This window comes from Anoplolepis gracilipes, chromosome 3, assembly GCF_047496725.1.
Source record: "Anoplolepis gracilipes chromosome 3, ASM4749672v1, whole genome shotgun sequence".
In the NCBI taxonomy this organism is placed as follows: domain Eukaryota; kingdom Metazoa; phylum Arthropoda; class Insecta; order Hymenoptera; family Formicidae; genus Anoplolepis; species Anoplolepis gracilipes.
In genome coordinates, this window is record NC_132972.1 from 17,367,949 (window position 1) to 17,391,730 (window position 23,782).

Consider the following 23,782-nt stretch of genomic DNA (forward strand, 5'->3'; position numbering starts at 1 on the left):
TGAATTATATTAACCTTACTATTAGTATAAACATTAAGGCTAGTCTACAATGGCAGTAAGCGATACAGAGTAAGGTCGGGTCTACAATAGCTGTAATAAGCCTTAAGTCGTAAGAAATGAACCAATCATATTCATTATTCTTCTCTAAAGTCAATTGTAATTGGTTAATTTCTTACGGCTTAAGGCTTACTACATCTATTGTATACCCGGCCTAAGGAGTAAAAAGTAACAACTGACGATCAACTCAATAAGATTAAAATGAAATATATAATTTTAATATGCAACAAATAAAATAATATATATTAATAATATGGAAATTTTAACACATTGTTTACTGTCCTTTAAATAGTATATCTAAATAAAACATAACCTTCTAAACATTAAATTCTTGTTATTATATTGATAACAATTATTAACCGATGAAATGTTATCCCATAATTTCGCGCTGTGTTGTTATGCCACAGGCCTGACAATGCATCATAATTTTATTTCACTATTTTTTTTTAGAATTAATAATTGTGCAAAATAATACGCACATATGTCTCTCTGACAACAGCAGCAGACGATGCTAAGGGTGCGTTCCTTTTAGACGCTTACACGCTTAAAGCGCTTATAAGCATTGCTTACGCTGTTTCATTTGGAGTTATAAGCGCTTATAAACGCATTAATGACGTCACTGTGATATCATAACTCGTGCTCATAAATGCTTATTTCATCGGGGTAGAGCAGCAAAAGCGTGAGCGCTTACAGCGCGTGAACGTTTATATGGAACGCACCAGTGGTATCGCATAATGAATAGAAAAATGGATTTAAATTGTAATGTGATTAATATATGATTAATAACTGAATTGTGATTTAAATTGTACATCGGTATATGATGGTAAAATCTTTTCTACGTAATTCTTTAGGTGTAATTTTGCAGTTTTCTCGTGATACTTATTAAGAATTAAAAGAATATTTTCTACTTCTGTATTAAGTTTTAAAGAATCTCATCAAACAATATTTTGAACATTATCACAATTAGTGAACACAAAAGAACAATCTGTTTTTTCGCCATTTTGACATGCTCACGATGCTCATGCACCCAAAAGGAACAACTTTCCGTTTGCAATTTTAAGGGTCAAGAGGACCCACGGTGGAGACCTCATGCGGAGACTTCGGAACTACAAATTCTTTTCGACGATATTTCGGCTATAAATTAAGAAAGAATCATATTTAACAATTATATTCTTATTCAGGAGGATTTCTCGCAGCCCTCTAAAGAGCGATTTTTTGGAAAAAAGGCTTAAAATAAAATTTCATAAAATTGACATGAATAAGGTATACTGATCGTGAATGAAGTATACAGACCAGGTGCACCAATTGTAATTATTATAAATTTTTTAAAAGCCAAAATGTAAAATCTAGCTCTTTAGCGGGGTAATAAACTTTACAAGGAATGTAGCAAAAAAAGTTTTATAAAGAAATATAACTTCTTCGAGGCAAAATATTACCGAATAGAATATTGTATCTGCACCTAAAGTGCAAGTGCAGCTAATTGTAAGAAATTGAGTTGGCAGCACCGCTTGCTAAGGAGAGACAATGAAAGACAATAACATCGTCTTTGTCTCTCTTAAAATGCAATGATGTACGTATACAGACATACACCAATACATTGAATAAGAATTCATTTCTCAACGTTGGTGACAGTGACGCTGAAATTTTCTCGTCGGTCCTGTCGACCTTTAAGCAGCAAACGGAACGATTGAAAATAGCGCTTATAAACGTAAGCGCTTACAGCGCGTGAGCGTTCATATGGAACGCACCCTTATAAGCATCAAAAAAGTGGACACTCAAGATGGCGGCTTTCGTTAGCGATTTGGCTAGCCCCCACCACCGATACATTCCCTCCTGTTTCTTTTTACCCTTTGTTAATGGGACATAAGGAGAAACGCATCAGCGGAATGATACTGATAAACACATACAATAATAAAAAAATAACCTTGTGTACCTTTTGTATTGTCGAAAAGAATCGAAAAGAGAAAAGTAAAATTTGTAATTATGGAAGCACAGGACATTCTACATGGTATTTGCCGATTGTGGATCTTATTTAGGAATAAGTCTTACTCTGCAATTATATAAACATATTTATATACATTCTAGGTTAATGTTTTCATTAATATCTATTATAATTATCGAATTATTAACATTTGATTTTATTACTTACTATTTTCTGTTCATAATTAATAACTAAAATTATAAATACTGTAATAAAATGCGGGAAAGCTAATATTTAGGTTATCTGTAAATATATTCGGCGAATTACAGCGGTAAAATTATAGCGGAACGATGTGAAAAGAGCGGAATGGCTGTGATTGGTCGCTGCTTCCGCGTTCCGTTCCGTTATGGATTTCCGCTCAATGGGACGTCAGCCTGAATGCACCCAATGCTCTCTCCGCAACAGCTTCTTCCTTGTGAGCTCACGTTCCATCTCTATCTTACGAAATCTATGGCTGCGTTCAGCAGAGACATAGACTATAGGCCGCCGCATACACTTTTACATAACACATAATGCATATACATAAGGAATTCGATTGGCTGAATTCCTTATGCATGTGATTATAGACCAATCAGTTTCCTTATGTATGTGCATTATGCGTTATGTAAAAGTGTGTGCGGCGGCCTTTACTAGAATAGACTGCTCATGAAGGTAGTGAGGGTATCCATCACTGAGAAAAGGACAGTTGTCGTTAATTTGGGTTTCTATCTCTTTCTAACACAGAGTAGTGGGAGAAGTATAGCGACCAATAACGGTGTCAGAGAGTGTTGTCATGGTATGCGTGTTGTGATGTGAGTGCGTTCCATGCAGCGCGCATGCTTTGTTACGTAAGTCACGCCCACTAGAAAGAGATAGAAACCCATATTAAACGACAGTTATCTTTTTCTCAGTGATGGATACCCCCACTACCGTTTTTCCACCTCATAAGCAGTCTATTCTAGTAAGTCTATATGAGCAGAGAAAGCAAATCAGTGAGCGCTTAGTGATTCTTTATTGTGATTGGTTTTTGCACTTAGATCCAACAAAGATCTAAATGCAAGAACCAATCATAATAAAGAATCACTAAACGCTCACTGATTTGCTTTCTCTGCTGAACGCAGCCTATGCTCAGCTCCATAAAATTAACCGAACCACTTTGATTTTTTTATAATTAAAATTAACTAATCGTTTGGTGATGATTGGTAGTCCAATTAAAACGTTTGGTGGTTTATCGTTTTTTTTTTTAAATTAAATAATTAAAATTTTGAAGTAAAATTAACCGAACATTTTTATTTTTCGTCCAATTGAGTTAAACAAGAGCTTATTCGATGCAGAATCGTTAGGTGGTCACGAATAAATTCTTTACAACGTTTGGTGGTCCATAGTTTATCCAATAAATGAAAAAAGTCATGTGCAGTAAAATGACGACGATGACTGTAAAATTAGCCGGACTAATACATTATTTATTAAGCAATTTTGTTCAAATTGGTCTTACATGATAGAAAATCGTTTGGTGGTGATTGGTAATTAAAACGTTTGGTGGTTAATTATTAGATTATCACGATTCCAAATTTTTTTAAGACTGATTCACACTTTGGCAGAAAAGCAGATAAATGCAGAGAGAAACCTGAGATCGGCCATACCGGCGTTTTTCGTAAAACGCTTTCTACATGTTATGCAGCAGCGCCATTGCATCCACTTTTAGGAATTGGAAACACTTAGCCACATCCACTTTTTGATACTGTCGGTAAAACTTATTATTCGGTTTATGCCCTTGTTACATCCACTTTTCGACAATGATGGTAAACTTATCGTTTGGTTCAAGTCCGTGCTATATCTATAAATTATAGATAAGAAATTTCATATATATGAATTAATTAATATATTTTATTAGTTATTGCGTAATTGCGTGCAATATTTTTATATACTACGAATAACATGTTATATGTTATTATTGAAACATTTTTATGTAGCCATATAAGCAATCGCGCGATGAACATAATTGCTTGTATACATATTCGTGCATGTATAAATACACATACACACACACACGCACGCACGCACGCACGCACGCACGCACGCACGCACGCACGCACGCACGCACGCACGCACGCACGCACGCACGCACGCACGCACGCACGCACGCACGCACGCACGCACGCACGCACGCACGCACGCACGCACGCACGCACGCACGCACGCACGCACGCACGCACGCACGCACGCACGCACGCACGCACGCACGCACGCACGCACGCACGCACGCACGCACGCACGCACGCACGCACGCACGCACGCACGCACGCACGCACGCACGCACGCACGCACGCACGCACGCACGCACGCACGCACGCACGCACGCACGCAGCGCACGCACGCACGCACGCACGCACGCACGCACGCACGCACGCACGCACGCACGCACGCACGCACGCACGCACGCACGCACGCACGCACGCACGCACGCACGCACGCACGCACGCACGCACGCACGCACGCACGCACGCACGCACGCACGCACGCACGCACGCACGCACGCACGCACGCACGCACGCACGCACGCACGCACGCACGCACGCACGCACGCACGCACGCACGCACGCACGCACGCACGCACGCACGCACGCACGCACGCACGCACGCACGCACGCACGCACGCACGCACGCACGCACGCACGCACGCACGCACGCACGCACGCACGCACGCACGCACGCACGCACGCACGCACGCACGCACGCACACACACACATATATATATATATATAGATTTAGATACATATATATGCATATAGCATTTAATATTTCAAAGATTTTCCGTAATTCTTCTAGATTTAATTCAGTGATAAGAAGGAGAAGGGAGGGAGTATATCAGGCAAACTATATCAATTTCTCGCGGAATCGTGTACGTTTAGTTGCGTTACCGAACAGGACGTCTTTTTAACGAGCTTTTGAGATATTTTTTATTCTTTCTGTGTTTTCGCATTTGTTAGTGTCCATAAAGATTTTACACGTGATTATCTGTGAAAGATTTTTCACATTTTGTGTCGTGTCAGATTTAGTTTGCGTGTTGCAAGTGGAAACTTCTTTTTGTTTTACAGTTTCGTTGTAGGGATCGTAAGTTAGTGTGGAAAAAAAGTAACATTTATAAAAAGACAATGTCGAAACAGTGTCGTGTAAATAATTTCTTTGATAAATGTATGTACAAAAACTGTGCAAATAAAAAATCTGATAAGAAACGTTTATACAGATTTCCGCTACAGACAGATGAAAGATTTTATTTGTGGATACACAACAGTGGTAAGTTGTTATGTATTATATAAACTATCTTTGCTATTTTTATATTTTTATAAATTACTATTTTCATATAATGCTATTTATATTTCTAATTATGTAATATAATTGTTTAACATCAATAATAGAAATGATGTAAGATGTCAAATATTATTCTATTCATTGTAATATTAGTTTCTACATTTCATAAGTTATGTATTCCTTTTTATATTCATTTTTATATATTGCTTTGAGATATATGCATCAATTATAACTTATTGTGATATGTGTTATTGTTTATAATACCTGAGAAAAAATTTGATATATGATTTTTAAAATACCTTGAAAATTATATATACAATAATATTTTATGTTATATTAATTAATATCGAATTATATTTTGCCAATTATCTTAATTAATACCGAAAATCATTGATATTGAAAATAACTTTTATATATTATTATATATAACTTATATAAAAAGTGTTTTGGGGATAATATTTATTTCATTTTATCTTATAAAAATATGTATCATTTAAGAATACATAATATGTATCATTTAAAATCGGAAGTTTTTTATATTATTATTTATATTATCATTATATTATTTTTTTTACAGAAAATTTGTATATTATAAAAAAATTTTTTATTATTAATAGAAAAAATAATGTACGTAATTTTAAGCAGACGATTTTATTTCAGTTTATATTTATACTTTAAAAATTTTTAAAAATATAAAATTATAAAGATATCTGAAGAAGCGATAAATAATTAAAATCTGCATCGACATTTTTGCTAGAAAAAATTATTCTCAAATTTTCTACTAAAATTATGTTTACCATTTATCTGGTATAATTTTAAAATATATAAATTTAATTTTATAACGTACGAACGATTATGACGCTTTGAAAAAGATAGTATTATTGTATTTTTCGGTATTTTTTTTTATGCAAGTACATTTAAAAAAGTTTCGAATGAAAAAAGTATTCAGTATCAATTGTATTTATGATCACCTTACTGCTGACTTATTCTTTTGTGAATTATTGAATTGAACGCATGCGTACTAATATCGGCAACCATGTGGCACGGTGTAATGTAACATGATCGCACAGCGCGGCGCGGCGGCTCGCGATTCATGTGTTCATATTCGTTCGTGGGCCGCTGCCTGCAGTTCCCACCACGCCGTCAGACACACACAACGAAAGAGTCGTGCACGTGTGGCGCTCGTACACGACTCCTTCGTTGTGTGTGTGCCTGACGACGTGGTGGGGGCTGCAGGTAGCGGCTCAAAACTGGCTACTGTTCGTGATCAATTTGTGTACGACACGTGTACGGGAAACATCGCGATCGAATCGCACAGACGATATCCACAGAACACTACGAAAAAGAAGATGTGCAAGGATGGATTCAACAGTGAGTAAAGTTATACAAATTTAAAAATCTCAATTTTAATATCTAAATTTTTGGTTGTAAGATTGTATTATTAAACTCTGTGTTTGTCTAATTAAAAAACGGCTTTCTTTATGATTCGAAAATTATTTTGTAAAACTGAGTTTATATTACCAAACTGAGTTTTAGAACTACGTAAATTTCATATCATTGCAAACATTATTTTTGGAATCAGATTTTAATAATGTGTAATTCATAAATTCGTGTAGCTCATTTCGAGATTCGTGTCGGTACCATTCAATAAAAGATATTTTATCGTTGTTGAATCTCACGAATTATGCGAATACAAGTATTTCGATATTATATACGTAGCTCGATTAGTATTCAGAAGTTAATATTTTGTGATTGAATTAAAAAATATGTAATTACATAATATTCTTTAATTTAATGACAAAATATTATTGACTTCTGAATACTAATCGAGTTGCGTATTGCGTATATAATATCGAAATACTTGTATTCACATAATTCGTGAGATTTGATTCTATAGTAAAAACGCACGAGCGATTCACGACAATTTTAACTTGATTGCGAGTGTAATAGAGTGATTTTTTTTCAGAACACAGTGTCAACAACACTGCCGACAACGACGTCAACGGTAACAACGTCGTCGACGGTGATGATGACACCTATGGGAGTGATGTCGACAGGGGTATCGACTCCAGCAACGGAGAAGGCGACAGAACCGACCTCGACGACAACATCGACGTCGACGACAGCGTTGACATCCACTATGCTAATGTTAAATGTGAGTATTAAATTTTATAAAATTATTAAATTTATGTTAAATTATATATTAAATTATATTAAAAATTATATATATATATATATATATATATATATATATATATATACATATTTAGAAACTACATATATACACACGTATACATATATACAAAATTTATAATAATATAATATATAAATAATTTGAAAATATATACGGCTCCAATATTTACAAACGTGATAAGATATAATCGGCAATGAGAGCCCATGTGCGGATGTTGATGCGTAAAGAAACTGCGTAAAGAAACTGCGTAAAGAAATTAATTCTTTTCACGAAAGAATTTTTGATTAGTGCACAGAGCACATATTTAGATTCTCATTTTTGAGAATTCTAAAAACCCCTCTATACCTTCCTGAAGAGATGTAGACGAGAAAAAATATCGGGGCGAAGTCGCTGAATCGGGAATTGAACCCGAGTCTTTCGCTTGCCGGGCGACTGCTCTTACCACTGAGCTATTCAGTCCCACACCGATACTTCTCTCGTCTATTTGTTTTCGCAGTTTCTTTACGCAGTTTCTTTACGCATCAACATCCGCGCATGGGCTCTCATTGCCGATTATATCTTATCATGTTTGTAAATATTGGAGCCGTATATATTTTCAAATTATTATAATTCACGCGGGGCTGAAAAATCGCGTTCTTCAGTTTATTTATCAATAGGTTTATAAAACAAATAGACGAGAGAAGTATCGGTGTGGAGCTGAATAGCTCAGTGGTAAGAGCAGTCGCCCGGCAAGCGAAAGACTCGGGTTCAATTCCCGATTCAGCGACTTTGCCCCGATATTTTTTCTCGTCTACATCTCTTCAGGGGGGTATAGAGGGGTTTTTAGAATTCTCAAAAATGAGAATCTAAATATGTGCTCTGTGCACTAATCAAAAATTCTTTCGTGAAAAGAATTAATTTCTTTACGCAGTTTCTTTATGCAGTTTCTTTACGCATTAACATCCGCGCATGGGCTCTCATTGCCGATTATATCTTATCATAATATATAAATAATATATAAAAAATAATAATAAACACAGTAAGTTACGTAAACTTGCTACCTTAATATATATATGTATAATGTTAAAATTGTTTACAGTTAGTTACACAGAAGTCATATTTAAAAAATACATATCCACATATACATACGTATACACATATTTTATAATAATAATAATGATAATAAACGCAGGGAAAGTATCTTTATATATATATATATATATATATATATATATATATATATATATATATATATATATATATACATATATTGAGATACCTTCTGCTGCGTTTATTATCATTATTATTATTATAAAGTGTATGTATACGTGTGTATATGTACTTTTTAAATATAATTTTTGTGTGTATTAATTGATTGTAAATAATTTTAATATTATTATCTTTATATACATGTATTAACATATATTCTTTTATATGTTTCTTATATTTATTTTTATATTTTACAGAAAGAAGAACTTAATTCTTTAATAACTGAGGCTGTACAGTCAGCATTTAGAGGACGGGGAGGACGCGGAACGCGAGGTGCGAGAGGAGGAAGAGGAAGAGGAAGAGGACGAGGACGAGGACGAGGACGAGGACGAGGACGAGGCAGGGGTAAAAAAGTTGGGATACACCATCACCATTATTATAAATAAATTTTGTTTGTTGAAGATATTATATACTATATAAGTATACAACTAATAAAAAGAAATAAATAAAGGTAAAAACATTGTTTTATTGATATATATATATATACATTCTTATTTCTTTTCCATACATTTATATTCCTTATATTATACATTATATTCATTAAATAGGAGATAATATAGAATATAGATAATAAAATCGAAAATAATATTATTTATTTAATTTGAAAGGAAAAAGATGTAACAAGATAAATTTTTAATGATTGTTTACATAAGTACATTTTATTTTGTAATTTTACTTTACAATTTTTGTTTACAAAATTTATTTTTATTTATAAATTTTTGGATCAAATTCATCATAAAAACAGAAAAAAACAAAGACAGTTTCGACACGCAGCATATTGTATTATTTTATATTTTATTGTATAAAATTTTATTATTTTATAATGAAAAAAAACGAACATTACAAAAAGGAATATGAAAACAAAACATTATCAGGAATCGAATTCGCGTTCTCCGAGTTAATAGGTGAATACTTTGCCCTAACAAATTTGCTTTAAATTTTTGGCCTTACCGTACGGATCATAACATGTGCTATAATCTTTATTCATTAATTATTATTTATTCACTGGCTATCTACACCTAACATTTTAGGGATGTACTCAGAAGATCTCCTTTTACAAATTGTATAAGTTTTATTACAATCCGAGAATAATATCACGTGCCTTCTCCTTGTTAATAAATGATTTTAAAAATGTATGTATACATATATATACATATATATATATATATATATATATATATATATATGTATATTCTCAAATCTATCTAGTAAATAAATTTTATTAACTTGTAAATATTTTTCTCCTATAAAAACACCAACACATCTTTAAAATTGAGCTAATTATAAACTTTGTTTTAGATTATTATTTGTCCGCGAATTATAATTAAGTAATCATACACTTAAGCGTTTGTGTTAAGGTAGAAGATTGCATATTCATCTCTACATATTACCGTGACATAATATTTATCGCAGACTAACAAATGAAATCATTTAATAAAATTGATGAATATTTATCTCTTTTTACCTTTCAATTTTAATGATAAATATTTAAGTATTGTAAAAAATATATAATTAGTTTAGCTATTTCATTATATCATATACTATTATATTATACTAAATATTATACATGGAAGACATATAACAAAATTTTTTTTTATTAGACATTAAAATGTAAAAGATTTTTTTTAGTTTTGTAATCTTTTAAAGTTATTTTACATTACATTTTTACAAAAAATTAGAATATAAAATGACTTTTCTATTTAAATAAATAATATGTATTATATGTACAAATTATTTTTATATCTGCATATTTGAAAAAATATATCTTATTGTTAAATATACTACTAAAAAAATATAGAGAACACTTTTTATATATAAAAAATAGGCTATTTTCAAACTGTAACATCTAGGCGAAAAATCATGTTATCGACAGTTAAAAAAATTTTTTTATTTTTCTTGTTAGATACTTTAAAAAAAGAATAAATTGTTTTGTTTTTTAAAATTACGTTTTTACAAAATTCTACAGTCGGATAAGAAAAATTCTCTTGACGAATTCAAGTTAAGCTTCATAAAATACATTTTGCCTACAAAATGTTTCTTTTAAAACTCTCCTACAATAATTTTTTGCCGAGTATCGATATATCTGAAAATAATAAGTATCGATGTTTCTGAAAAATATAAGTTTAGTTTCAAAGTCATAGGAAAGTTTAAAAAAACAAACATTTTGTAGACAAAATGTTGTACTTTATGAAGCTTAACTTGAATTTGTCAAAAAAATTTTCCTTATCAAGCTAAAGAATTTTAAAAATATGTAATTTTAAAGCAACAAAACAATATTATTTCCTTTTTGAAAGCATAGAACAAAAAAAAATTAAAAATTTTTTAAAACTATCGATAGTTAAAGTTGAAACTTCAAACTTCAGAATGCTTTTTCTTAAACTCTTCTACGATGATTTTTCACTGAGTTACAACAGTTTGAAAAATGTTTTGGTTTATAAAAAATATTACTTATATTTTTTTTTGAGTAATGTATATAATATTCTAAATTCTAAATAATATAAATTTATTATTTTTTTTACCATTAAAGAAGTTGGCTTTAGAACATTTTTAATCGCATGTGTAGTAGCATAATTATATATTTGAGCAAAAATAGAAAGAAAAAGAGATATATTTTTAATTAAGAAATATTGAAAGAGAGAAATTTAAGATAAAAAAAAGTACTTATAATTTTCCAATCTTTTATTTTAATCTTGCTACAGGAAATACTAAATTAGAGAAATGGTCGCCCACTACTATTCGACGTGCAGGATTATATGAAGACCATTTTCATCAAGATTTATTTACAGATAGCACAAAAAAAAGATTGAAACGCAACGCAGTGCCAATTCCTTTTACATCGTGTATTAATACACTTGATAAGAATATACAAATAAATAAAAATAAAGAAATGTCTCACTTGGAAGAAGCAAATGTAGAACAATTCAAATTCATGGAAAATGCCACATCAGCATCATCTAAATGTATTTCTAATATAATAGATGAGCAGCCACTTGTAGAGCAGTGTCCATTGCGATGTTATCAGCCATCACATTTAGATTTCGATACTTCCACAGAAGAGGAAGATATTATGGAATGGGTACATCTTGAGCCATCTGAAAGAATTCCAACATCTATACCTTCGGTTTCGGAAAGGGTTTCAATACCTCTTTCGTATAACAAGAAAAGAAGAGAAAATGAAGAGGATAATATGATAATAAACAATTTGTACACTCAAATTAATTCTCTAAAATCAGAAAATGTTAGATTACGAAGTCAAATAAGATATTTAAAATATCGTTTACATTGTAAACCACGAATACATAAAACGTTGAAAAATGATAAACAGAAGAAAAAGATATTAAAAAAAATGATAGATGAACAAGATTTGCATCCCGTTGCCAAAGCAATGATAAAGTTACAACTACATACACCAAAAGCAGTGTTTACGGAAGAAGAAAAAAATCTTTCTAGACAACTCTATTATTATTCAGCTGCTGCTTTCTGTCGCTTAAGAAAAGCAGGCTGTAATTTTCCTGGACAACGAACTGTTAGAAGATGGCTGGAAGAATATGATATATGACCAGGATTTTGTGATTTTATTTTTAAAAAATTGAAAGAAAAGCTGTCTTACTTACCGATGGAAGAAAGAGTATGTGCTTTGAAATGGGATGAAATGACTATAAAACCTTATGAAGAATATTCACTTAAACTGAATGAGATTGAAGGTCTTGTTGATCTTGGACCTTTAGGAAGAAAATCCGAAAGAGCTAAATGCGTTTTTGTTTTTTTGTCTAGACAGTTTAAATGCACGCCATGCATGGCGACAGCCTTTAGCATATTTCCTCCCTGGAAAATGCATGAAAGCAGAGGAAATAATAATGCTATTGAAAGAATGTCTAGATAGATTGAACGAAACGGGTGCTGATGTGCAACTTTTGACATGTGATCAAGGTACATGTAATCAAAATGCTTATTCCCAACTGTATTAATCCAGAAAATCCATTCTTTATATATAAGGAAAAGAAATATAACGCATCATTTGACTTCCCGCATTTAGTAAAAAGATTAGCAAGTTTCCTCAGAACTCATGGAAACATTTACTGCGATGGAAAAATCATCGCATCATATTCTGATTTTGAAATGACATGGTCTGTTGATAATACCACAAAAGGAGGTTCCAATTTATTATCTCATATTACAGAAACGCACATTCGTTCGAATAGTTTTGAGGCAATGAATGTGAAAAAAGCATTCCAGATATTCAGCTATACTTTTGCAGTCGCAATAAAAACAGCCGGTCATGAAAAAGAATTAAAGACAATTACGTGGCAAGCAACAGCTAATTTTGTAGAGCGCTTAAATTATGTTATTGACGCATGCAACGCTTATAATTTTAATATTTCATTTGGTGGCAAACGATCATTATCCTCCAAAAATCCAGATATTAAAAATTTATTAATAGATTTTGTCAAATGGTGCTCAAAATGGTCTAAATCGGCAGAAACTATAAGTCAAATTCCTTGTTTTAGAGGTTTTGTCTTGACTATAAGACCTATTCTTGAAACTTTTAAAACACTTTCAACTCAATGAAGGATTTGAACTTGCGACAGGATTATGTAATCAAGACTCAGTGGAACATTTATTTTCGAAATATAGGCAACGCGGAGGATTTAATCCTAATCCAACCGCAAGAATGATCCGATTGTCTATCAGGCATATACTTTCTACAGGATACATTCAAAGCAGTGACAAAGGTTCAATGCTCAGAAATGGAAACTCTTATAAATCAACCAAGTCGACTTGTTAAAAGAATAGAAAATAGTATGAATATGAGCAATACCGTTATAGAATATGATGAACTTGAACCTGAATCATTTACTAAAAATATTAATATTTTTCTCAAAGAATGTGATATTGAAAAAATTGAAAATATTAACTCACTTGATAGCAATTATGATGAAAATGCTATCGCATATTTTGCTGGATTTGTGGTACGACGAAGTCTTGCAAAAAGTAACTGTGACGACTGTCGTAATGATATGATGAAAACTCCAATGGATGAATCGACAGCAAATGAGAAATATATAGAATTTCGTGAATATCCAAATGAAGATGAAGATGCTCCAACAGTGACAAAATTAGTGCGCCCAACGATTTTATTTACAAATATTACTAAAATACAGTTGATGGCATTTAATCGTACATAGCAATATCATTGGGCATCTAAACAAATTCTTGACAAAATTGTGAATGAATGTATACACGCAACGAATAAAACATATGCTGGATGGTTAGATAAAAATGAAGAATGTTACGATCATCAGATACAAGCGTTAAAATATATGATTATAGTGAAATTATATTCTCGTACGCGATATAACAATCGTGCTGCAAAAAGAACTAAAATATCTTCCAACAAGAAAGTTAAAAGATTTTTAAACAAGTAAAAATAAATATTTTAACAAAGAAAAAGATAAGTAAAAAGGTAAACTAAAAGTGGAAATAAAAAATAACAAATAAAATAATGTAGAACGCATGGTAAGTATTATTAAAAAAAAGTAATATGTTTGAATATTTTCTTTTTTCTCTTTAACATTTTATGTATCTTCCAATTTTGTCATTAAGAAAAAATACTTACTGCGTTTTTGCATTATAATATTGTACTCATTATAAAAAATGTTTGCAAATCATATTGTTGTATGCAATGAGTATTATTTTCTATTAATTAGAAAAACGCATGAATTTTTCAATTTCATAGAAAATCGCAATCATAGTTGAAATAGTTGCATAAATCGTAAACTAGCAAAGGTCTTATCACGGTATAAATAAAAAGATTTTTAATGTGGTTGGTTTTTAATATGATCATGTTAAGAAATTATAAAATCATGCATTTTCTTATTATCAATGACAATGCGAAATATATACAATGGTAATAAAGTTTTAAGAAAATATAACGGATAAATATAATAGAAATATGTATCGTATACATATATGTACATATATGTTGGCATATATTCTACAATTTAAAAGCAAGGTACATACGAATACCGTAAAAACTGTATAATGCACAAGTGATTTTAAATCACTTATAAAATAAGATGTCTCAATATATAAATAAATAGGAAAAGAGATATCAAAAAATGTAACTGATTTTTTCAGTTATTTAGGAAATCTGTATTATAGATTTCCTCGTGATAAGATCTCTGTTAGTTTCAGATTTATGCAATTTTTTCAACTGTGATTGCGATTTTTGTGTCATGCTTATAAATACCAACAAAAATATATATAAACATATACATATATATTTTTATTACTTATAAAATTTTAAATTATTTAAATGCGTTCTACGTTAAAAAAATAAAATTTTATATATATATATATATATATATATATATATATATATATACACACATGCATTATTTAATACTTTTTTCTATATAACATAAAATAAAGCAACGAAAATTAAGGAGGTATAAAAGATATAAAAGCTATAAAAAAAAATATAATATATTTTCTTTTTAAAAAATATATTTTTATAATAATGTTAAGAATAAGTATTACATATAATAATATAATACATTTCAGTTGCAGAACTTTCAAAAAAATTTGTAACCAGGTTTTGTTATATAAATTTCCACAAAGAAACATTTTTTCTGAGAGATGCACGACTGACAGACAATGACTCTGGTACCTAACATTTTTCTTTCACTTATAAATCGCATTCAATTAGACTGTGTTCAATCGAAACGTGTTTAAATGATACAATCAGTCATTATTTGCTTATTTATTGCAGGATATAACATATTTGACAATTTGATCTAAAATGATATTGTATATCCATCTTTATTTTGAAGAAGTCATGTTTTCATTACGAAGATATGCTTTTAAAATAAAGAGTGGATGACATAAAAAAATTTAAAAAAGAATATTATATTCCAACCTTTATTCTCTTATTATTACTCGCCACGAAACTTCAATGTCGACGGTGGCGACATATAGTTCTGTCTCCTTCCTTCTTTTTGGAAATATGTCAGAAGCGAGAAATGACAACCCAATTTATGTTGCAACCTACGTCGTAATTACTTGCTTTTTACTAGTGTTGTGATGTGCAACGTATTTATGAAACTTGTGAAAATGTACGGCTGCCAAGCTGTGTAAGGAATAAACTGTGTAAAGTAACATTTTCCTCTCCTTTCGACAGCTCTCAAATCGCGTGTTTTTCCGCATTTCAAGAGTTCATTTCGGACTCAATTTACAGTTATTTATCAATTGTCAGGAGAAAGGATTACCAGCCGTACATTTTTACAGGTGTGCTGAAGAGATTGGTAGTATTATTTCGTTAAAATATGTTTTTATTTACATGTCAGTTGCAATATAAATCAGGGTGTCATTTCTCACTATTTCTCGCTTGTGACGTCACGATTTCAATATGGTGACTACTCAGGAGCCTTAAGGAAGTTATGTTTTCGTTACGAAGACATGTCCTTAAAATAATGGATGAAATATAATATTTTTTTTTTACATGAAAAAATTAAGAAAAATATAAAATTTTTAAATAAAATGTTTCTTGTAAGTTTCTTGTAAGTTTGATTTATAGCAAAAGAGAGCCCGTGACCCAGACATGAGGTAAGATATCAAAATTTTCCTGACCAGAGGGTGGTTTTTAGCCGGTAGGCTGTGCTATAAGCTCAGTATTGCACGATTCCGGCATAACCCAGTGGCCGACCCTGAGTATCCATAAAGGATTTTCCACCTCCTCCGCCAGTGAAAAAAAAAATTTATATATATATATACAAATGTGTATTTGAAAAAGAAAGTAAATTGTAGAGATCTTAAATCTTTTATTTCTAAAACTCAATTCTTTTGTAGTATTGCGTATCGCATAATATTTTTAAATAACTTTCTTTGTCTTACAATTATAATAAATTATAAGTTATATAAAATAATTTTACTCATATTATACGAAATAAATTATTTTCTCTAAAAATAATTATTCTATTCTTCACAATTTAACTAAAATTAATATATAATTTATTAAAAATAAATTTTTTATTGAATACGTACAATTCAATTATACGCATGCATTCACACACACACACGCACGCACACACGCACGCACGCCGCACGCACGCACGCACGCACGCACGCACGCACGCACGCGCGCGCGCGCGCGCACACACACACACACACACACACACACATATATATATATGTACATATACATATATATACATAATTTTTTTAATTAGAGAAAAATGTTAATTTTTTACTTATTTAAGTAAAAATTGTCCGAATTATATCGTGTTTGATGTCATAATCGTAAAACTCTCATTAATTATTCTCATTATATATTATTTAAAAAAAATAAAATAAAAAATAAGTTTTGATTTTTACTTGACAAGCATTTTAATTTATATAGCTAAAAAGCATTAGAGCTAAAAGAAGGTCCCCAGTATCGTGAAAAGCGAGAGCGCGTCAAGAACGAGTAAATTTTTATTACATATTAATTAAAAATAATCCGATTTATGTCGTGTTTCGTTTCATTTTAATCGCAAAAATCTCACTAATTCATTATAATTATTTTCAAACTAATGAAATGCGAAATAAAAGTTTCAATTTTTATTTTATAAGATGTTTATATTATAGATCAGATAAGATCTCCGCGAGACTGGTGAGTCGTCGAAAGCAAGAGAAAGAACGAGTAAAGAGTAAGCGAGATGGTCAACATCAAAGGCAGTTCCGAGGTCTCGTTCGCGAGCTTTCCTTTATCTCCAGTCTTTTGTATCATATTTCATCTTTCCGCAGAAAATAAAATTTTTTTATTTCGCATTTTATCGATTTGAAAATAATTTTAATGGATTAATGAGATTTTTGTGATTAAAATGACACCAAACACGACATAAATCGGATTATTTTTAATTAATATGTAATCAAAATTTACTCGTTCTTGACGCGTTCTTGCTTTTTACGATACCGGGGACCTTTTCTTTTAGCTCTAATGCTTTTTAGCTATATAAATTAAAATGCTTGTCAAGTAAAAATTAAAACTTTTATTTTTTATTTTATTTTTTTAAAATAATATATAATGAGAATAATTAATGAGAGTTTTACGATTATGACATTAAACACGATATAATTCGAACAATTCTGACTTAAATAAGTGAAAAATTATTTTTCTCTAATTAAAAAAATTATGTATATATATGTATATGTATATACGTATGTATGTGTGTGTATGTGTGCGTGCGTGGTGTGTGTGTGTGTGTGTGTGTGTGTGTGTGTGTGTGTGTGTGTGTGTGTGTGTGTGTGTGTGTGTGTGTGTGTGTGTGTGTGTGTGTGTGTGTGTGTGTGTGTGTGTGTGTGTGCGTGTGTGTGTGTGTGTGTGTGTGTGTGTGTATTTATACATGCACGAATATGTATATAAGCAATTATGTTCATCGCGCGATTGCTTATATGGCTACATAAAAATGTTTCAATAATAACATGTTATTCGTAGTATATAAAAATATTGCACGCAATTACGCAATAACTAATAAAATATATGAATTCATATATGTATATGAAATTTCTTATCTATAATTTATAGATATAGCACGGACTTGAACCAAACGATAAGTTTACCATCATTGTCGAAAAGTGGATGTAGCAAGGACATAAACCGAATAAGAAGTTTTATCGACAGTATCAAAAAGTGGATGTGGCTAAGTGTTTCCAATTCCTAAAAGTGGATGCAATGGCGCTGCTGCATAACATGTAGAAAGCGTTTTACGAAAAACGCCGGCATGGCCGCTCTCAAGTTTCTCTCTAGTAAATGTGAAGATGAGCGGTCCTCCTCACCGATTTTATTGAAAATTTTTTTAGTAATAGATTTTGGCTCGAAACGAACAAATCTGGCAGAAAAAATTTGCTCTGCCACGCGAAGCGAGATATAAATTTTTTAAGATGATCACTTTTGAAGCTATGAAACCGCTCATCTTCACATTTACCGAAAAGCAGAAAGCAGACAAGCAAAAACCAATCAAACTCGCGTTGGTGGTAAGTTTATTAACACCAAGTTTATTATCTAGTAAACTTACTACCAACGCGAGTTTTGATTGGCTTTTGCTTGTCTGCTTTCTGCTTTTCTGCCAAAATGTGAATCAGCCTTAAAAGAATTTGTAATCATGATACAGTCGGACCCACAGACTTCTATATAATACTAGACTGCTAACTCCTTATGTATAAGGCAGCTCTAATTTTATGTACAAACAAGTATGTATGACGTCCCTTTCTGCGCATGCGCTGTGAAGGCGCGTGTTGCACGCATGTATATACATCACAGATTTCTATACTATAACTAGACCGCTAACTTCCTTAGACCTAAAAAATGACCCCGAAAAATATGTACAACATTAGTAGGATAGAGAAAAGGAGGGGATAGATATATAATATGGCTACTATAGAAAACTCGTGTGTGAGTGACATTACTTTAAATTCCAATCAGCGTGACTGTCATCCTACTAATGATGGCGCATACACATAAGTTTTGTACATACTTTTCGGTGTTATGTATTTTGCCGAAGTTAGCAGTTTAGTTATATATAGAAGTCTGTGATATACATACTAAGTATGATAAACAAGTTTATATAAAAGATATAAAATAACTGCATATTTGTATCCCATAATTTAATATTTATATTTCTTACTTTTTTTATTAACATTTTTACGACATGTGTTCTGACAAAAATTAGAGACCGAAAGCAGGTTAGAAGTACATGTACTGATCATAATCAGAGATGCCAGGTTGCCCACGCCAGCAACCGTATCTATGGCGTACGCATGCGCGCGCAACTGTAGACTGTAGGATAGGGAAACATACACAAGTATCGTATTGCGTACGTGTGAGCTCGGTGCTCGGCTAACTTCGGCTAGTTAATAAAAAGAATAGATATAAGAGCTAAGGTATTCATAGTCCTTCCTTGAGGAATAAGGATTCCTTATTTCTCATTCGACGTTTCATAAACCTCCCTTGACCAAACAAGGAACTTTATTAGCTCCCTTATTTCAAAGGTCACGAGCTTCCTTAAGGAGGAAATTTTAACCTTTTTTAGCGGATGATGCGTAAACATAACCTTTTCAAGTTAGCTGTCACATTTCAATTTGTTATTATTTGTGATGTTACGCATTCACATTAAAAGTGCATGATGGACAACGAATTTTTTAACGATTCTGACGAAGGATTTGAAGATGAAAATGTAGAGGATCGGATTTTGTTGCGACTTGCGAAAAGATATATTCGTGATTGGGAAAATCCCATGGAATTTTTCGAAGATGTTCCTTTTCGAAAAAGATATAGATTCAACAAAAGAGCCATAATCGAGATCCTATTACCTTTAGTGAATGATAAGTTAAGACGGTTCAATAATCGAGGACTGCCGATTTCTCCGTTAATGCAGCTCTTAATAACACTGCGTTTTTATGCAACGAGTAGCTTTCAGGTTTGTAAATTTTGTTCCGACACTATGATATATATATATATATATATATATATATATATATAAATTAAAATAGATACTTTATTTTTATTTTATTTATATGCTGTTTTAATTGCAGATTGTTAATGGAGATTAACGAGGATACAGTTAAGCATCAGAAAATCGAGAATTGTTGCACGAGTTACCAGAATTTTAGCGTCACACTTAAGTGTATATATTAATTTTTCCACCGAAGAAAAACGTCGAAGGAATAAAAATCAATTTTATGAAATGGCCAACTTTCCATCCATAATAGGATGTATCGATTGCACCCATATACGTATTGCGAAACTTGGAGGAAATAATGGAGAGATATTCCGAAATCGAAAAGGATGGTTTTCTTTAAATGTACAGGTATGTACAGGTTTTTTCAATGGTTTTATTTTGCTAAATAATCATGAAGTTTATATGAAGTTAATTTTTATGATATATTTGTTTTATAGACTGTAGCTGGTCCTCAACGAGAAATTCTCGATATAGTTGTTAGACATCCAACTCATGATGCTGTAATATTTGATAGAAACGGTTTGCGCTGTCGTTTCAAGTTGGGACACCTAAACGGAATTTTACTTGGTGATAGTGGATGCATGCCGCAGTTATCTACTGACGCCTGTTTTAAGACCTAAGACAGATGCAGAAGTTCGGTATAATACTGCACATAAACAAATACGAGTTATCGTTGAACAACTGTTTGGAGTTTGGAAACGTCGATTTCCATGTCTGCATTATGGTTTAAGAACAAAGTTGAGCACATCGGTGGCAATTATTTGTGCCACTGCAGTTTTACATAATATATCTATTCAACATAATCTGGAGGAAGTAATCGAAGAGGAGTTGTATGAGAATATACAATTTGAAGACATTATAAATCAAGAACAAAATGGAGTAGGACTTGCACACAGAAATGCTTTCATTTTAACACATTTTTCGTAAAACAGAATAGCGAATTATAATTATATTTTTATATTCATTTTATATCTGCAATGAGTGATTTAACAATAATGTTGTCATCATGTAAATTTAAAATTAATTTGTATAAATAAATTTAGATTTGTACATACAAGATCAAATTGTAAATAAAACAAATATATAATATATTAAGTATAAATTTTAACTTAAAGAATGTTATATTTATTTATAACAAATCTTTCTCTCTCTCTCTTTCTCTCTATAAACTATTCTTTTATATAAACCGCATTTTGGTATTCACTGACAGTACTGTAAATCTATTTAATTTGTCACATACACTTTAGATTTTCAATACTGACAATGATTATCAACAAAACACAGCCCTCAAAGTGACGTTTAAAAATATAAACAGACAATATTTCATTGTTTGTAAGAAATATATATATTTCCATTAAATTGATAACAAACATAGAATTTTATATTAATTATCAAGAATAACATTTATTTATAAGAACACTTATAGTTATTTAGTCACTTATAAAAATAATTAAATATTTTACATAACTTTGTATAAACTGAAATACATATAAACATATAGAAATATATAATAAAAAACATAACTTGTATAGCATATTATTAACAAAAGTCATTTTATCATATTTATAGATATATTATTTACATGTATTACTCTTGAGCGCTTCTTCCTCCTTCAAAAGTTTTACAAGAACAATCTGCTCCTCTGTTTCAGCAATCTTTATTCTTTTACCATGAAGCTCGCGCTGTTGCTCAATTGCTTTGCGTATTTTTATTAATCGTCACGGATATTCTAAAAATCGAAATTATTTTATTATTAGTATTTCATTATCATTAATTTATTGCAATAAAGATTATTACGTACTTTTTTCTACCTTAATTTTAAAAAATGACAATAAAATCTTATTCATATTAATAATAATAATAATTATTTATATAATCTGTTAAAAAATTAATATAACCTAATTCATAAAATTTACCTCTGTTTTTAATATTTGAAGTAGCTTTTTTTCCTTTTAATGCGTTAACACTTGCAGTGACTTTTTTTCTGATTGTTTATGCTTGATGTGGCCCTTTTTTCTATTGATGTGATATTCCTTGAAGTAGCTATTTTTTCTTTTGGTGTGCTAAATGATGTAGATAAAATATTTTGATGGATATAATCTTCATGACAGATATCATCAATGTTCTCATTCTCTTTCTCACTTTCATCTTCGATGACTATTCTTTCAAACGCACAATCCATCTTTACATTATCTGAAAAGCAAAAAATAAAGAATAAATTATTATTACCATATATGTATAATGATAGAATAATAAAAAAATAAGAATTATATGTAGTGCTTATACATTTTTTTTCAAATACTGCTGTGCTGTCGAATGGGCAATCAATTTCGACATCTAAATTTGCATTTGTTGCATCCATGAATGCCATCACTGGATCATTCGGTTGTACTGATGCAGGACCTTCACCTGTCATAAGCCGTTCGTGCCGCATTGTCGTATTTAATTTTCGTTTTCTAAAATAATTAATTAATAATATAATTATTATTAAAATATTATATAACAAGCCAAGTATATAAAAGTGTATATAGGAAGAAGAATATGTGTGCACTTAAAATAATTATATAACCTCATCATTAATAAAATTATTAGTAAAATCATTATTTTTACCTTTGTTTCATATTATCCCAGCATTTTTTCAGCTGTTTGCTAGAGCGAGGCGTACATCCTTCGCTAGTAAATTTTTTTGTGATTCTTTCCCATGCATTCACTTTATCTTTTAGATCTGAAGCACCTGTCTTTTTATTTTCGATAGCTTTTTCTTTTGAAACAAGCTGCGCCAAGAGCATTCTCTCCCGTTCCGTATAATGAACATTTTTATTATCCATTATATTTGCAATGCGATCACAACTTGCACAAAAAATAATAAATAAATATACTTTTAACTTAACTTATTTGTAACTCAATCACTTGAAAGTTTATATGTGAAATTAGTTGCAGGCGCGTAAAACAATGTTGTCTCTAGTAAATCCCTAAAATATTCTTTCCTTTTGGAAGGAAGACTCGAGATTCATCTATGAAATAAGACAGTCTTGGAGATTCAAAGAATTCTTCATTAAGGTTTCCTCCACCCTTGAGATAAGGACGGACTACGAATATATTGTTATAACTGAATACAGGTAATGCAATTACATTCATTATGGTATAGCTCGGTTGCGCAATTAATGGGAAGATTAGAATGGTATAAATAATTGCTTTATCGCTGAATGCGCTTATTTTCGCGTATTTTTTTATAGTAAGCCAATCTTCGGTGTGTACTTGAAAAGGGAAATACAGTCCTTGTGGCAACTGCTGTTTCTTCCTTTAAATGTGTTATTATGCTATCTATCGGTGTTAATCTCGGATGCATTGCTCCGTTTTTTGTATATGTTAGATATAATGTTTTTTGTATATGTTAGATAGAATATTCTATAATGTTATCCGCATCGCGTATTAATTCTGCTATTACTGCGGTAATTATGGTAAAGTGTTCGTTTATCTCGCTACGTTCTATATACTCATTTACTCGTTTC

The 23,782-nt window shown here is 31.2% G+C and overlaps 2 protein-coding genes, 1 long non-coding RNA gene, 1 other non-coding gene and 1 pseudogene across 4 annotated transcripts; 4 read left to right on the forward strand and 1 right to left on the reverse strand.

Moving 5' to 3' along the window:
• The first annotated feature begins 4,981 nt into the window (after positions 1 to 4,981).
• LOC140664079 (uncharacterized) lies at positions 4,982 to 9,246 on the forward strand. The gene is made up of 4 exons (XM_072888806.1): positions 4,982 to 5,315; positions 6,567 to 6,701; positions 7,297 to 7,485; positions 8,970 to 9,246. Coding segments are annotated over exons 1-4 (468 nt in total). The 5' UTR covers positions 4,982 to 5,173; the 3' UTR covers positions 8,972 to 9,246.
• Positions 8,219 to 8,290, forward strand: Trnaa-ggc (transfer RNA alanine (anticodon GGC)). The gene has a single exon. It is a non-coding gene; the product is annotated as a tRNA-Ala (tRNA).
• A 4,198-nt stretch (positions 9,247 to 13,444) lies between the features above and the next one.
• Positions 13,445 to 14,198, forward strand: LOC140663609 (uncharacterized; annotated as a pseudogene).
• A 5,005-nt stretch (positions 14,199 to 19,203) lies between these two features.
• Positions 19,204 to 21,259, forward strand: LOC140663708 (uncharacterized). Its single transcript, XR_012046317.1, has 3 exons — positions 19,204 to 20,228; positions 20,344 to 20,618; positions 20,708 to 21,259. It is a non-coding gene; the product is annotated as an uncharacterized lncRNA (long non-coding RNA).
• Positions 21,260 to 21,843: 584 nt separating this feature from the next.
• LOC140664080 (uncharacterized) lies at positions 21,844 to 23,559 on the reverse strand. Its single transcript, XM_072888807.1, has 4 exons — positions 22,881 to 23,559; positions 22,557 to 22,726; positions 22,187 to 22,463; positions 21,844 to 21,999 (listed from the first exon to the last, which is right to left on the reverse strand). The coding sequence occupies exons 1-3, from the start codon at positions 23,096 to 23,098 to the stop codon at positions 22,231 to 22,233; spliced, it is 621 nt and encodes a 206-aa protein (XP_072744908.1). The 5' UTR covers positions 23,099 to 23,559; the 3' UTR covers positions 21,844 to 21,999; positions 22,187 to 22,230.
• Positions 23,560 to 23,782: the final 223 nt, after the last annotated feature.

Coding starts and splice junctions, on each gene's coding strand:
- LOC140664079 (XM_072888806.1), top strand. CDS start 5,174: ATGTCGAAACAGTGTCGTGTAAATAATTTCTTTGATAAATGTATGTAC. Junction 5,316..6,566: donor TTTGTGGATACACAACAGTG/GTAAGTTGTTAT, acceptor TGGGGGCTGCAG/GTAGCGGCTCAAAACTGGCT. Junction 6,702..7,296: donor GTGCAAGGATGGATTCAACA/GTGAGTAAAGTT, acceptor ATTTTTTTTCAG/AACACAGTGTCAACAACACT.
- LOC140664080 (XM_072888807.1), bottom strand. CDS start 23,098: ATGGATAATAAAAATGTTCATTATACGGAACGGGAGAGAATGCTCTTG. Junction 22,727..22,880: donor TGGGATAATATGAAACAAAG/GTAAAAATAATG, acceptor TAATTATTTTAG/AAAACGAAAATTAAATACGA. Junction 22,464..22,556: donor AGCAGTATTTGAAAAAAAAT/GTATAAGCACTA, acceptor TTTGCTTTTCAG/ATAATGTAAAGATGGATTGT.